The 16,226-nt window shown below is 41.7% G+C and overlaps 1 protein-coding gene across 2 annotated transcripts in view; it reads left to right on the top strand.

The window, feature by feature from the left end:
• Nucleotides 1–16,226, top strand: part of RARB (retinoic acid receptor beta) — a 498,581-nt gene that overhangs the window by 393,024 nt on the left and 89,331 nt on the right. For both annotated transcript variants that reach the window (XM_012498360.2, XM_003256771.3), the window contains one exon: nt 8,152–8,293. In XM_012498360.2, coding sequence (XP_012353814.2) covers nt 8,152–8,293 — 142 coding nt within the window. The remainder of the gene's footprint in view (nt 1–8,151; nt 8,294–16,226) is intronic.

The raw sequence follows: 16,226 nt of genomic DNA, 5'->3' as shown, positions 1-16,226 counted from the left end.
TTATTACCTTTTTTTTTTATATATATACAAAAATAAACAACTCTCAGCTCTTGCCCTTGAGACCACTCAGCTTTCTTGTTTGGAGTATGGATTTGGGGTCTTTCTCTTTTTTGTGTCATGGAGTTTGGCCCCCTCTAACTTGACTTGTTCAGTGTTCTTTTCATTACATTTATGCCCACCCTCCCTGCCTAGAAGGAAACTCACTGTCATCAAAATGATAGGTTGTTTTTCTACTTTCTCCCTCCCTCTCACCCATTGTCTTCCAGTGGGGTGAAAAGGTCTTCACTTTTCTCTTTCTCCCCCCAAATTTTGCTATGAATAACTTCTCAGACGTTGTCACGCATAGACTTCCACTCTCTCCGGAGGGTGTTTTTTGTTTGTTTAAGGCAACGTGTTTCCTGGTTTAAAAACCATGCTTCCCCAGAGTAGCTGTGATGGGATTATTCCACACTCACCTCCTACTGGCAGCATTTACTACTGGCTGGAAATGAGCATTATTGGCAGCTCTCTGCTGGCCTGGGGTCACACTGCGCAGAGCTCCAGCTTTGCTGCATGGCTGAATGACTACCTGGGCTGGTCATTTGGTTACTTTTTTATTCAGAGGAGGTTAGAGTCTTTTCATGACTGAGGAAAATATGACTAAGTAATGCTTTTCCTTCTTTTGCTCTAGAAGGAGAAATTATCCTTTTGAACTTTGCATGGGATAGAAATTAACTCTGCAACAGCCCAGTTCACATAGATGTACTTTCCACACCACTTTTTGGGTGGATTCCCCTGATCCAATGCTTTTTACAACTAAACATAGTGCCAAATTGCCTTTAAAAAATTTTTTTAAAGTCTTTAACTTAATTCCTTTCTTCAAACAATCATGATACATTCCACACATGTTAAACGTGATGTCAATGGCTCTAAGGCTAAAAAATAACTTCCATTCAAAACACCACAGTATGAATTCTCACAAGCAAATGTATGATTAAATATGAGTCAGCAGATTGCACTGTTACTTTAGAAAGCAAGGATTCTTGGGCTACATTCCTGCCTTGACCCAAGGGCAGGCTCAGGGGATTAGGTATTTGTATTGATACCCAGAGCTCACTATCTACTTCAGATAGATGCATGACGAAGTCAATGAATCACAGCTTCCCGGACAATCTTGGCAGAATATAATTCTGACTCTAGCTGTCTACTGCACAGAAGAGTACAGTGTCTCTCTAGTAAACACTCGGCATGGCCTTTAAGATCTTCCCCAGTTTAAACATTAGCCCCCTCTTCCATCTGTATCTTACACACACACACACACACACACACACACACACCATCATTTACATCTCTGCCAACCTGGACCACTGGCTGTTCCCTGCACTTTCTTACTCCTGACCTCTGTTGCTTACCCATAATATTCTTGGGGGAAAGCCTGCCTTTCCAATTCTATTTTTTCCACTAGAACTGAGATCAAGTGCCAGTTTTCCTCCCTTCTATCTCCTTTGAATTCCTAAGGCCTTTATTTGCTCAATAAATATTTTATGTGTCTACAATATGTGGATCAGGCACTACAGTGGATAGTTTTTCACTGTCCGCTTCCATAAAAGTTCTTACCATGCTGCTTGATGGCATCTTACATAGTGTTCACTTGACTTATTGTTTCTTCTATACTGAGAAAGGACAGGAACCACCTTTGTATGCTCCAAGAAAGCTTACCACATCTACTCTAATTGGCATTGGGTGAATGTATGAAAAAGTGAGCAATTAAATATAGAGATGGCCTTTGGTATCATGAAGTTGTCCATCCCCAAGAGCCTATATTGTTTAGAGGTTGGACACTGTCGTATACTATTTGGGGATCTTTATTTTAAACATAGAATGTATATGGGAAATTGTTCAGAAAAAAAGTTTTGAGGAAAGAAGTTTTGTCAATAACAGTAGCTGCTATTCACTGGACGCCTGCCATGTGGCCAGACTGTGCTAACACTTTGCATGCATTCCCTCTTTGGATACACACAGTTCTCTCAGGAGGTACTTTGTCATCATTTTTTTACAGATGAGGAAATTGAGGTCTTAGTATAACTCACTCAAGGTCATACAGATAGTGAGTGGCTGAGTCACAGTTCAAATCCACATGTGCCTGAACTAGACAATTCACCAGGCCAGTATCTAAACCAACAGAAATCACCCCCTGTGCAAGATAGTGGAGATTATTGTGTGTGGTAACGTCTGAAAATTAGAAGGTGAAACAGGGTTCATGTGTGGGGAAAGAAAATCTAGAGCAACAGTTTGAGGATATCACAGGAGGAAAGATGGCCTAACCCAATTCCATATCAAAATATGCAGGAGGGAGGGAGATGAACCACTTTTCTCCATGTCCTTTTTTGATTTGTGATTTAAGATGAGTCCATCAAGAAAATTATAAATTTTATGTATTTGAGTAGAGAAGGATATTTAGGTGTAAAAAAGACAGTTATCTTTCCTTTTGATTTTTGCTTCTTTCTGCACTGTAGATAATAGGTATGCCTGGAAACGGTGGTACTTCATACCCTCAGGGAGACAGAAGTAATCTGAGTCAGATATGGGCATTCCATAATTACTGCTAAAACATGAACCAAATGGCTCTAATGCATGTATAGCCTTCTCCACCATTGAGTTTTTCTTTTTCCTTTTTGGTTGTACCTCAGTTCTTTGATAACAGCAGTCAAACAGCATGAGGTAGAAGATTGAAAAATCCACCGTTAGAAGATGCTTGACTCAGTTTGTAACACAGATCTGTCTTTCTGATCTCGGTAATTGCTGTTCATTGTGTTACCGGCTTTAACTATCATAAACAACAGAAGTCATGACTAATCAAGCCATGGTTAATCAAGAAAAGTCATAATTAACTAACAAAAATTAGGATTAAGCAACAGAATTCATTATTAAGCAACAAAACTCAAGTTTGACCAACAGAATTCATGATTAGCCAGCAGAAGCTATGATGTATAACAAAAGACATAGTCAACGTGCACAAGTCACAGCCAACAGAGGCCCTGACTGACCTGATTCCAACTGAAATCAGTGGGTCTGCTACTAACAGCTGAGAAATCTGATTGTTTAATTTTGTAAATACAGATGATATCACCCTCAAGGAATACATTTAAGAAACTAAGGTATAATCCAAGGCGGTCACTCTGGCTCTGGTTATAGCTAGGACTTCATCAACAATTAGAATTACAATAGTCGACAACTATTATTTGAATATCTTCTGTGTGTCAGGTTCTGTCCCAGCCCTGAGCTATTCAGCTGGTGTGTCCCAATACAATTTATTAGGTGTTGAAAAATTGAAACACTTTCCTGCCAGTTTTTGCCTGGCCATTGCCTTGAGTCTTCCCTTCCTCCATCCAACTGTACTGTCTTAGTTCCAGAGAGGTCATATTTGGCACTGCCTGGAGGCCACCTTGAGTCCACCAACTTGTCAGCTCAGGTTCCTGGGAACCAGCCTTTATACCTATCCTACTCCCCTGTCAGGGAGGCATGAGTATCAGCAAGGAAGACGGCACACTTGATGGCACTGAGACACCTTAATAAATAAGTGCACAATGCCTGTTGGGCTCCCTGAGGCTGGGGCCACCAGCCACAGGTTGGCATTCCCCCATGTCACCTATGTAACCTCTAAAGCAGACAGTACTATTGTTTTAGACTTTAAGTATCATCCTTGAATAGGTATAACATGGAAGGAAAAGCAAAATACCATGATTGCCTAGGAGAGGAAGCATCCATGTATGCTTAGATCAGTCAGAGAAGGCTTCCTGGCCAAGTGACCTCATAGAATTTTCCTGGATTTACTGAGAAAAGGAAGTTCCCAGAAAATGAAAGAGTAACATTACGGTGTCAGCAGTTCCAGAGTTGGTAGCAGAAAACCAGGTGTTGTTTTTTTGTTTGTTTGTTTGCTTTTTGAGATGGAGTTTCACTCTTGTTACCCAAGCTGGAGTGCCATGGCACAATCTCAGCTCACTGCAACCTCTGCCTCCCGGGTTCAAGCGATTCTCCTGCCTCAGCCTCCCGAGTAGCTGGGATTACAGGCATGTGCCACCACGCCTGGCTAATTTTGTATTTTTGGTAGAGACAGGGTTTCTCCATGTTGGTCCGGCTGGCCTCGAACTCCCGACCCTCAGGTGATCTGCCTACCTTGGCCTCCCAAAGTGCTGGGATTACAGGGGTGAGCCACCGCACCTGGCCAGAAACCAGGTCTTAAGATTTCTAGCCACAATCTCTTGGGATAGTATTGAAACATTCCAACTTCAGTCCAGCACAGATACCTGTCTGAGGCCCTCACAGAGGTGTTACGATGACCCAGTTCTAAGATAAATATAAAAGCCCTCATGATGGTGTCCTTTAAGCCCCAGGCTGGTTTCCAGAAGTTGCTATTCTTGCCCATGCAGGTGGACGGTCTCTCTTTCCTTAGTCTGCAAATACCACCTCTTCTTTCGCCAATTTCTTTGCCTGCAGAAACTCCCCAAGTCTCACTCTGTAGCTACCCAACTCATCACTTCCTGGTGTGATGACACACTTGGAATCCCAGAAATTTGTGGCTGGAGAGGACCTTCCAAGTAAACTGCCCAATCCCTCATTCAGGGGAAGAGAGAGCTTAGTTCCAGATGGTTGTGACTTGCTCAAGGCCTCTCAGTGACCATGAGGAGGTTGCAGCCCAGGCGTTCAACTCCTAGTCTAGGGCTCTACCTATCCTACCTCTGCTCTCACCTCTCAGGTTGCTCCGCCAAATGGGATTGAATTCATCCTCTGTACGTGCTCAACTTTAGAATCTCCTCTTCTCCACATGTGTCTAACCATCCCTTGGCTTCAATCACTATCCCAAACTTTGTCCTGAAGTTTGAGGATTCTAATTTTAGGTGGGAAAGATCCATGGCTTTAAATCAGTCACATAGTAAGAAGCTTATTTTTTTCTCTGAATTCCTCAAACAGAAAATCTTGAGGCAGTGCTGATGTGTGTCTCATGCTAGCCAAGCTCCCTTTTCAGCAAGAAGTGAGGAGAGCTGGGGCTCCTGGCCTGCAGCAGACACAGTGTCCAGTATGAGTGAAATGACATCTGATTATTGTATTATTTGCATTTCTCTTATTTTATGAGTACCTTCTAATATTGACAGTTGGTCTGGTTTTCCAAGTAAGCCAGAGATAAATGGTTTCCACTTTAAATAGTGTCAAAAATAAAAGGAGGAGTCAATCTAAATTGAAATATTAGCTAAGTAAACTTTAGGTGTATGAGGATAACTGCCCCCACCCCCTACCCGCCACACCCTCTGGGTCCTCAAAGCAGTGGTCTACAAGGGAGTGAGGTTTATATAATAATTCATAATATCAGTGAAGGAGGAGGAGAATTTGTATGATGCAAACCTCTATTCGGCTTGGAGGGCACATCTGTTTACTCAACCCATGTGTAAAAATACCTCATAGCATATATTTTAGTCAGCAAGTATTCTAGCATGGTGGAAATGATTTACTGAAACTTAGACCTTCTCCTGAAATCCAGCCAAAAATCTGATTTGGAAAACCAAGAAGTCCTATTTAGTTTCTACTGTCATTGTTACTGAATCGCACTGACTGGGTAATTAGTGACATATAAAGTTCTTTAATTCTCTAGTCTTCTTTCATTTGAGCATCATGAGATTGTTTTTCTCTCCTTCCTGGTCACTGACTAAGTGTTTGCTGAACTGAATATTTGGTTTGTAATAAAGGGAGGGGATCACCTTTGTCCGTACCTCATTTTCTTCCCACATATGTAAAGGACCGTGTCTTCCATTGTGTCGATGTTTCTCGGCAGAAGAGCGACGGAGGTTTCTGTAAACTGAGTTTCTACATCTGGCAGCAGAAAGTGGCCCGCAGTTAGATTTTTTGTAGGGAAAGATATGTTTTTAGATGACCACTCTGCACAGATTCTGGGAGGATTTCACAGTATTTGTAACCTGTTATTTTAGATTCTAAGCACATTTGTAATTCCAGTGGCACAAAAATAAACTGTGTTTTCTTGGAAAATGTGTGTGTCTGGGATATGTGACAGGAGTTGCAACCTTAAACAAGATTGCCAGGCACTTATAGTTGAACCATGCAAGTAAAAATATGCTTATTTAGACATTAAAATCCTAGGGTGCCCACGTAAGTATCCTAAGCAATGTGTGTTACGTGAGCATTCTTCGCTAATGTGCTTTAGCTTTGAATGTTCTTAGCTCTGGCTCCTGCAGTGTTAATGTACTGCAGGGAAAGTTGAACTCAGATGGTGGGTCTTAGTTTCTGTTCAACACATTTGATGGTGTGTTTCTTACATTCAAGAGAGTAGTTTCTAGTGTAGGTATAAGTCACATCACAACTGGTAAGGTAGACTCCCTCACTCTTAATACTCATAGCAATGTGGAAGTTTTTCTTGGGCGTTCGGAAGAGAGAAAAGGCAGCAGGTATACCCTTCATCTGTGTATTCAGCAAGCATCACTTGATATTCCATTGTCTGCAAAGCTGTATGTAGAAACGGGGAAGACAAAGAGGAAGTTGGAGACGCTTGCTTCTGGAGCCTGAAGTCTGCTTTATTTCATCGGTGTTTCACAGAAAATCAGGATAAATTGCTTCTTTTGTCAAAATGTGATTTTCAAAAAGTTAAAAACCAAAAATCTCATTCGAGTATTTAGTAAGCACATGCCAAAAATCTATTTAACTCGTTGATGAAGGGAATAGTAGGATGACAAAGCTGGTTTAAAGGAGGATATGAGAAAGATATTCAGGTAGATAGAAAACAAGAGAGAAAGGAGGGAAGGAAAAGAGAATACCAGAATAAGATTGCAAAGCTAGATACAAAATGGTTCATTTCCTACGGGGCAATAAAACAATAATATTTGGGGTTATTGTTCATCTGGTCAGAAATGTTTTGCACCTACACTAGACAAAAATGATGTGTCATTTACCAATTTTCTACAGTCTGTATAGAATCTGGGCCCAATCAATAGTAAATAGTAAGTTAAACAAAGTTATATTTCTTTTGAGTGTTAGATGACACTTCGATGGGCTTGTCAGTCAATGCTGTAGTATGTTACTACCCGATAGCGCTTTCTGCGATGATGAAAATATTCTATATATGTGGTGTTTAATATGGTAGCTATGGGCCAGATGTGGCTATTGAGCATTTGAAATGTAGCTAATGTAACTAAGGAACTGAATTCTTAATTTTCTTTACTTTTCATTAATTTTGATTTAAGTAGCCTCATGTGACTAATAGCTACCATGTTGGACGACATAGCTCTAATATGCCATTAAATGGGCAGGCACTCATTTTTATTTCTTGTTTCCAATTTTGGATAATTTTTTTAAATTGTATTTTAAATGTTGTGAGAGGAGCTATGTAAAAGAACTCAGAGAAGACTCCTTTGAAAAAACTAACTCTTACATTAGGCAAATAATTTCTTTTCTTTTTCTTTCTATTTTTTTGTTGTTGTTGTTGAGACAGAGTCTCACTCTGTCACCCAGGCTGGAGTGCAGTGGCACAATCTCAGCTCACTGCAACCTCTGCCTCCCAGGTTCACACAATTCTCCTGCCTCAGCCTCCCAAGGGCTGGGATTACAGGCACGTACCACTGTGCCTGCTAATTTTTGTATTTTTTAGTAGAGACAGGGTTTCACCATGTTGGCCAGGCTGGTCTCAAACTCCTTACCTCAAATGATCCTCCTGCCTCAGCCTCCCAAAGTGCTGGGATTATAGGAGTGAGCCACCGCACCCAGCCAATAATTTCTTTTATTGGGTAAAAATCCTCGTATATTGGTTTTCTTGGTAGTGGGCTCATGTGAAATTGTTCCGGTCAGCAAGGGAGCCAGTTATGAAGCTAAGCCTATTTGGAGGGAACCCAACTCTGGTGTTTTCCAAGTAAATTAGCTTGGAATTAACTTTCCTTTAGCAAGATAATAATGGTCATGTCTAGTTTTGATTAAAAGGGGCTTTTGGGTTTGCAACAAAGGAAGAAACTATTAATATCTCACGAGGATTTTAAGGTTTTTGTAAGTTAACTTTTCTACTGCCATCACTTCGTTACTCAAAAAGAGCAATTAATGCATTGGTAAGGTTGGCTTTGATTTCTGATGAAGCTCATTTGCTTTACTGAGTTTTCTCATCTTCTTGCTTGCTTGCAGGGCTTTTTCCGCAGAAGTATTCAGAAGAATATGATTTACACTTGTCACCGAGATAAGAACTGTGTTATTAATAAAGTCACCAGGAATCGATGCCAATATTGTCGACTCCAGAAGTGCTTTGAAGTGGGAATGTCCAAAGAATGTAAGTGGAGTCTCAAAAAACTTTTTCCCTGTTTTCCTTATCTCTGTGGTTTGCTCACCTTCCACAGTCATGTGGAATTCACACATGACACTAATGAAATCTTGTCAAGGGTAGGTGTGAATAAACATGACGTGAAAATGGGGATTGATATGGAGATTTTGAGATGAAACTTGAGTGACAGTTGGTAGAAAGGCAGGAGTTAGGCGTCGTGGATGGCAGATTTGTATTCCAAAGCAGTGGCTAACTCACTGTGGATCCCAGAGCCATTAGCGTAACTCAAGCATATTACACAGTCACATGGTGACTCCATTTCCCCTATCTTGACAATGGGTATAAGGATCTTTGCCTGTATCGGTGAGGATAAGATAAAATAATAGGCATGAATGTTAACAGTGGTCATAATTTGCCCTTTTTTAGGGGAGAAGGATTGTATAACTTGTGGAAGAAACATTTCAAAATCTGGGACACTGGCATTTTTCCAAACTTGATTTAGTTTTTCTTCTCCATGCCATCTTTTCCAAACAATAATGCATTTTATTAATGCAAAAGATATTTTTAAAATACATTAAAAATTGGCTACTGTTCTGTAAATATCTGATGATGGGGATTTGAAACATACAGGCTTTAGTATAAAAAGAGTATATACGCACTGCAACAAATTTTGCTCTTTCTCTATTTGATGTGTACAAATGTAGGGAATAAGAAAGTATTAGGTGGGTGGCTTGGCTCAAGCAGGCGTAGGGAGGTCATGGGGATATGTGCCCAGTGATGCTCTTGTGGGACTGCTGCTCTTCCTGTCACTCCATCATGGGGGGATTTTGGTGATGGCGTGCTGTGCACATGTGAGCAGTGGGCTGGGTGCTGCGTGGGGACCCTAGATATACCTGATACATGGCTACTGCCCTCCAAGAGCATGGGACAAAGAGCCAGGCACCCCAACCATGATCCTCTAATGGAGTTGGAGGAATTACATTATGAATCAAGGGCTCTTAGATTTTGGAACTGGGAAACGTGACCCTTGGGTGAAAACTGATTGAAGAGGGAAAGCCCCTATAGCCAACCAGAGGCATCGCTCTGAGCGTGCTCAGCTGGGAATCTTGCCCTCTGCTGGGAGCTATTGCTCAGGGATTGTAGCAGATGTTTCTTGGTAGCCCACCCAGATATCTTTCCTAAGTGTACTCCTGCCCCTTCACCTTTCCTAACTGTACTCAGATTACTCAGATTTTAGTTTTCTTTTTTACCCCTTAGGTTTCAATGTTTCCGAGAAAGCTTCAGGGCTGGGATCCACTTGGTCAATTAAAGCCAATCAGCATATTTTATGTTCCAGCCGCATGTGCGAACATATGTAACCTAGGCTGGTTCAATGAGAGGGAATTCAAGACTCGTGTGTAGAATATCAGGACAGGAGTGCCCTTCCCTCCATGCATGTGAACAAGGAAACAGGTAGCCACAAGTACACCTGGTGGCCATCCTCCAATCCCCAGGGAAGTCAGCTGTAGGACAAAGCATGCACTGTAGATGGAAAAGTGGAAAGATAGAAATCAAGCCCTTAATAGCACCATCGAATTACTGAACCAGCCAACCCTATGAAACCACTGCCTCCAGGTCATTTTGTTATATCTGCCAAGAAGAACCCATTATGGCTTTTGGAATGAGTGTCTTGTTAATACTTAGAGTCCTCATGAATGAGAATGGACTGGGTCATCGGACAGGAAAGCATCCTGCATGTGCCATTCCTTCTGGGAAGTTCTTTTTCATTTGGGCAGTTGCATCTGCAGATCATGGGTCACTTGGCCACATTTCATCCAGTTCCTTTCCCTCCCTCCAAATTTTAGAGCCGTTGAGTTACCCAGAATCCATACATTTGAAGATAGGAAACTAACATTCAATTGGCTCAGCCTCTAAATCCTACCACTGAAGAGAAAAGCATGATAACCTGAAATAGCCAGATTATTCCTATGTGTGAGATTCACAGGATGATCTCCTACTGCTCCAGCTTTGGTCTGATGTTCTGTAGACATGGATCTCACACGGCATTTCTGTGGGAGAATTTCAGTTCGGGCTGAAATTATAAATGAGTAAGCCAGATGTGGACTCAGGGAAAATCAGTACTTTTGCATTATTCTGTGTGGGCTGGAGACCCATTTCCTGCTTACATTACTTAAAACCCATATCCTGCTGCTCTGTAAAAACTGGCAGCTTGGTTGGCAATTAAAAAAAATAATGTTTACACCCACAGGAAAACTCTAGCATCAGCCCTCAAGGAGCTTATCACCTTAATTAGATTTAAAAATATAGAAATGGGAAGAAAATGGGATCATTATGTCCAAGTACACAAAAATAAATATATTTTTGTTAGAAGGAAATTGAAGGGAAAGAAATAAACACTTGGAATGTAGAGATTGAGAGTCTAATTGGATATTTTTAAAGTTGAAACATAAGGAAGCAGGCAAATATGAGAATCAGTAACCAATTATACCACAGTATAAGCAACTGAAATGAAACCAAGAATAATAGATACTCATAGAATGTTAGAAGTGAAAAGGGATCTTAGAGATTGATTTTCACTCACCTCTCTCATTTGACATACAAGTACACTAGGACTCAGAAAGATGACACGGTTTTCCCAGCAGTCCCAACTGGCTGAAGACATAACCAAGACTGCAGTGAAGTCGGCCACCTCTCCTCCCCATGCCTTCTCTGCAATAGCAAGATTAGCAAGATTCACATTCCATTCTAGCCATAGGACATGTCAGTTCATCTGTATGTGTCAGAATCCTTTAGATGAGAGTGACAGAAAACCCAGCTCAAACTGGCTTAAGCTACAAAACTCTATGCATGTCACTGAAAAGTCCAGAGTAATATGCTGGATCCAAGGGCACATGTTTGTTTTCGGGGCATTGTTTCTCTTTGTCTCTCACAGCTGATTTTTGCTGTGCTGGCTTCATTCTCAGGAAGATTTTCCCCATGTCTAACAAAGAAGGGCACTAACAGCTCCAGACTGTTAATCTATTGACCCAGCAAAAAGAGAGACTATTAGATCCCGATTGTTCCATCAAAGCCTAGGGACAGATTCTCATTGGCCTAACTTGGGTCATGTGCCCCTCTATGAACGTGTTGCTTTGGGCAGGGCATTGCTTTGGGCGGGGGATAGAATATTGTGATTAGCCAGGTCTGGATCATGTGTCAATATCTACAGCCCAGGATTGAGGTTGACTTCACCCAAACCATGAGGGTGAGGAGTGTGGAAGAAAATGTTCCTCAGAGGGGAATCAGAAATACAGGAGGCAAAAACGACCTCCTGTCCACCATGATTTGTCAGGTCCCACAGTGGTGTTCCCAAGGCACTCTTCTTTATGCTGTGGGAGAAAAAAAGAAGGATAAAACTGAGAAAATTTAAGAATCATTATAGTAATAGCTAACTGGACAAGGTATTTTCTATGTGCCAAGTATTACATTAACCCCCCTTTTTTTTTTTTTTTTTGTCACCCAGGCTGGAGTGCAGTGGCGTGATCTCAGCTCCCTGCAACCTCCATCTCCTGGGTTCAAGCGTTACTCCTGCCTCAGCCTCCCAAGTAGCTGGCATTATAGGCACCTGCCACCATGCCCAGCTAATTTTTGTATTTTTAGTAGAGATGGAGTTTCATCATGTTGGTCAGGCTGGTCTTGAATTCCTGACCTCAAGTGACCCACCCACCTCAGCCTCCCAACATGTTGGGATTACAGGCATGAGCCACTGCGCCTGGCCTACATTAACCACTTTTAATGCTTTATCCCATTGATCCTTATAACAACCCTATGAGATAGATTAGTTACAATTCCTCCTTCCCAGTTCCCACCGTTTTTTTGGCAGATGTGGAAGCTGAGACACAGAGACATTAATTTACTCAAGGTAACATGGTTAGTAAGGGGCAGTGCTGAGATTTGGAACCAGGCAGTTTGATGAGAAAGTCTATATTCAAACTGAAATATATTCTGCGTGGCGTAGGAAGGAGCGTTTAAAACCCCGAGTTCCTTTTTCCACTCTATTTTATTGCCAGTGGTTAATAAAACAATAACCATACTCCGTGCTCTGTATTAGAGATGTATCCCCTAGAAAATAATGTGCAAATTTAATTTTTATAGATCAAATTTGATTTTACCTGTGCAAGGGGATTTACAAGTAAAAGAAATCCTTTCACGTGGCCTACCAGAACAGTATGCTTATTTCTTCATTTTTTTTTTTTTCTGTTTTGTAAATGCTACTGGGTATACCTTGTATTTTCCAAGGGCTTACAGAACTAGGGAAGCCTTTTGGCAGAGAAATAGCTATCTGTCAAAGCATAGAATTTGAACATGTTAATGGCAAGTGAAAAAAAAACTCGATTTTTAGCAGCATTCTAAAGGTGGTACAAGAATTTATGAAGAATTGGAGAAGGAGGCAAAGGAAGCAAACTGACTCAAAGTTGAATGATGAACTTCTACTGGTGGCATGGGAGGTTTGTAATGATGTCAGAAGAGAAAAGCATGCATGGGGCAAAGCCCTGAAATAAAAAGAATTAATGAAAAAGAATAAATGAAGGCATAACATTTGGATTATGAAAGAAATGTCCAGACAAGCTTATGATATATATAATAGCTAATGGTCCATGATGGGAAAGAAGATTTAAGATGATACTGTTTAGAAACCATGGGAGTAAAGCCCTAGAAAGCCTGATCATATGCGTTTAAGTCAGTTACAGAAATTCAAATGAATAGTTCAGATCTTTAAGCCAAAGGTCAGCAAACCATTTTTTAAAAGAACCAGCTCTTCAGGCATGGTAGCACGCCCCTATAATCCCAGCTACTCAGGAGGCCAAGGCAGGAGAATCACTTGAACTTGGGAGGCGGAGGTTGCAATGAGTTGAGATCACGCCATTGCACTCCAGCCTGGGCGACAGGGTGAGACTCCGTCTCAAAAAAAAAAAAAAAAAAAAAAAAAGAACCATCTCTTTTTTAAAAGATGTTTGAAATTTTAGAAAATATTTTTGAGGCCCTGTGCAGTAGCTCACACTTGCAATCCCAACAATTTGTGAGAAGGAGATGGGAGGATCTCTTGAGCCCAGTAGTTTGAGACCAGCCTGGGCAACGTGGCAAGACCCCAACTCTACTAATTTTTTTTTTTTTTTTTTTTTGAGACGGTGTCTTGCTCTGTCACTCAGGCTGGAGTGCAGTGGCAGAATCTCGTCTCACTGCAAGCTCCGCCTCCTGGGTTCACACCATTCTCCTGCCTCAGCCTCTCCAAGTAGCTGGGACTACAGGCGCCCGCCATCACGCCCGGCTAATATTTTGTATTTTTTTTTTTAGTAGAGATGGGGTTTCATCGTGGTCTCGATTTCCTGACCTCGTGATCCGCCCGCCTCGGCCTCCCAAAGTGCTGGGATTACAAGCGTGAGCCACCATGCCCAGCCAAATTTTTTTTTAAAATTAGCTGAGAGTAATGGTGTGGACCTGTGGTCCCAGCTACTCAGCTAATTGGGAGGCTGAGGCAGGAGGATCACTTGAGCCCAGGAGGTTGAGGCTGCAGTGAGCCACTTTCATGCCACTTCACTCCAGCCTGGGCAACAAACAGAGCAAGACCCTGTCTCAAAAAAAAAAAGAAAATATTTGTCCCTGTCTCCATTACTTAACTCTGCCATTATAGCGCAAAAGTAGCCATGGAAAATATAAACAAACAAGTGTGGTTATGTTCCAGTAAATCTTTATTTACAAAAGCAGATGAAGGGCTAGGTGTGGCCCACAGGCCATGGTTTGCCAATGTCTGCTTTCAGTGGCTCATCCAGTGGCCAAGGATGCCACTTAGGGCTGCTCTGTGATCCCATCCCATGCTTCTCTCCTACCAGTAGACCCACCCAGCTTCCAGCCACACTACACCATGCTGACTTATCAGCCGTATGTCTCCATTTTTCTGAGGATTCACCTCCTTCTCCATCAATTGAACCCCAGGAGCCTGATGAAATGTCATTTCCTCTTTGAAGCCTCCCCTAAGCCTCATTCCACACTCTAGGCAGAATTATTCATTCTTCCCTCCCCAACCCCGTTTTCTCACAGTGCTTTGCACAAAGCTCCATGAGCCGCAAACTTATTATATTATACAGATAGTATGATTCTTCACACAACAGTGAGTCTCCCTGGCTGGATTATAAAACTCCTAAAAGGCATGCATCATGTCTTTCTCACCTTGTAGCCCGTAGCCCCTGAACATAGCATGAAGCTTTGCTCAGTGAAGTTAGATTGATCAAGTGGTTAAATGTGACCAGTTTTAAAGGCAAACCCATCTTCTCCCTGGCTTTACTTTCTGAAAAGTTGTCAGAGGCAACACAATTCTAGGTGTGTATTCAAATCATAGTCATTCGTGTATCTGCTAGGGGCCCAGAACAAGTTATTCAACTTATTTGAGGCTGTGTTTTCTATCTGGATGAGAGGAACATTGGTATTGACTAACAGCCCAGGCGTGACATGAGAATTGATGCTTTTAATCCTATTTAGACAGCAGTGTTTCCATAAGCTGCTTTCTCTTCCCAGTTCCCTGCCCCAGAAGACATAAGATCTTCTAGGGCTTTTGCTAGTGAAAAAGGCTGAGCTGAGCAGGTGTCTTGGGTAGTTGTGCATGGCAGAGGCCCAGTTAAGCGGGAGAAGCAAAGATGGACATGTATTTGGGTTTGGACCTTACTTTTCCAAACCTTAGCTATCAAAGAAGGGGGTCCAGGGATAGGGGAGGCACTGGGGTCAGGAGGTCAAAAGGAAAATGGAAGACAAGAATTAGGCCAGAATTATGACTCGGGTGCTGTGAGGAAGGGACAGTAGTATACCCTGGATGCCCCTGAGGTTAGGCTAGGTTCCCATGGGTCACTGGCCTCCTCTAAGACTGGGTGCCTCCACCGTGTGTCTAACAAAAACACCATGGAAGGTACTGTTGCTGCCACCCCCTCATTCTGGTTCCTTTCTTTCTGAAAACCACTGGCCGTGAATTCACACAGGGAGCCTCTTTGTATTGCTCTTTGAGGTTATGTTTATGTGCTCATGCCCTTGAGTGATGGGCAAAACATGTCTTTGATTTTGTTTGAGAATGCTTTTTAATGTTTATTTCGCAGCATTTTTTTCCTATGACAGTTTCATAAGTGTATTTGTAGAATAGAGCAATTGAATAATCTCTGAATTTAAGAGTCCCTAAGCACTCATTGACACCTTCTCATTTGGGGCATATTGAGCTTAAAAACAGCTTTTCACAAAGTCTCTAAATTCCAATTTATACTTTAGACATGAACGTCCCCATGGGTCGATTGGATGGAATGAATGTGCTTTGTACGGACACTTAGATACTTCTGTGGGAGGATTTTGTTGCTCTGTGTTTCTCTCATTTCCCCTTTACTGTTAAACTTAGATTAAAACAAACCTTTTGGACTAAAGGCACTTAACCTCAGTTAGAATCACCTTTGCTTGTGCACAAATTATATTGATGTGCTCATTGGTTCTACTGCTGGATTTTACTGGCTTAATAACAGGGAAATTCATATTGTAGGTTGCCCTGTGTAGTTGGGAAATTACATAAAAATCATCATCAGGGCACTTAATGTCTTTCTAATTTTAGTTTATTTCTTCATTTGTTCCCATGTTAGATCCCAGCCTGTTACTTTGCTTCCAGGGTTCACTGTGATCGTTTTGTTCTGTTCACCAGAGACTACCATTAACCCCCACCTTCTCTTCTCGGTCTGTGGCAAGCAAATCCCTGAAGAGCCCCCCAAAAGTAAGCGAAAGGCTGGGAACTTCCTACTTTTATATCTAAAAATGTCCTAGAAGCTGGAAAATAAAAATCTGCTGCCCCTTTCTACTTGCCAAATATGAATATTTGCCTGCATCTGTTTAGGAGATTTAAAAAAAAAAAAAATTATGTTTGGGTACCAGCAGCCCGGTG

This window comes from Nomascus leucogenys, chromosome 4 (genome assembly GCF_006542625.1).
Source record: "Nomascus leucogenys isolate Asia chromosome 4, Asia_NLE_v1, whole genome shotgun sequence".
Classification (NCBI taxonomy): Eukaryota; Metazoa; Chordata; class Mammalia; order Primates; family Hylobatidae; genus Nomascus; species Nomascus leucogenys.
This window is presented reverse-complemented; position numbering and strand designations above follow the sequence as displayed.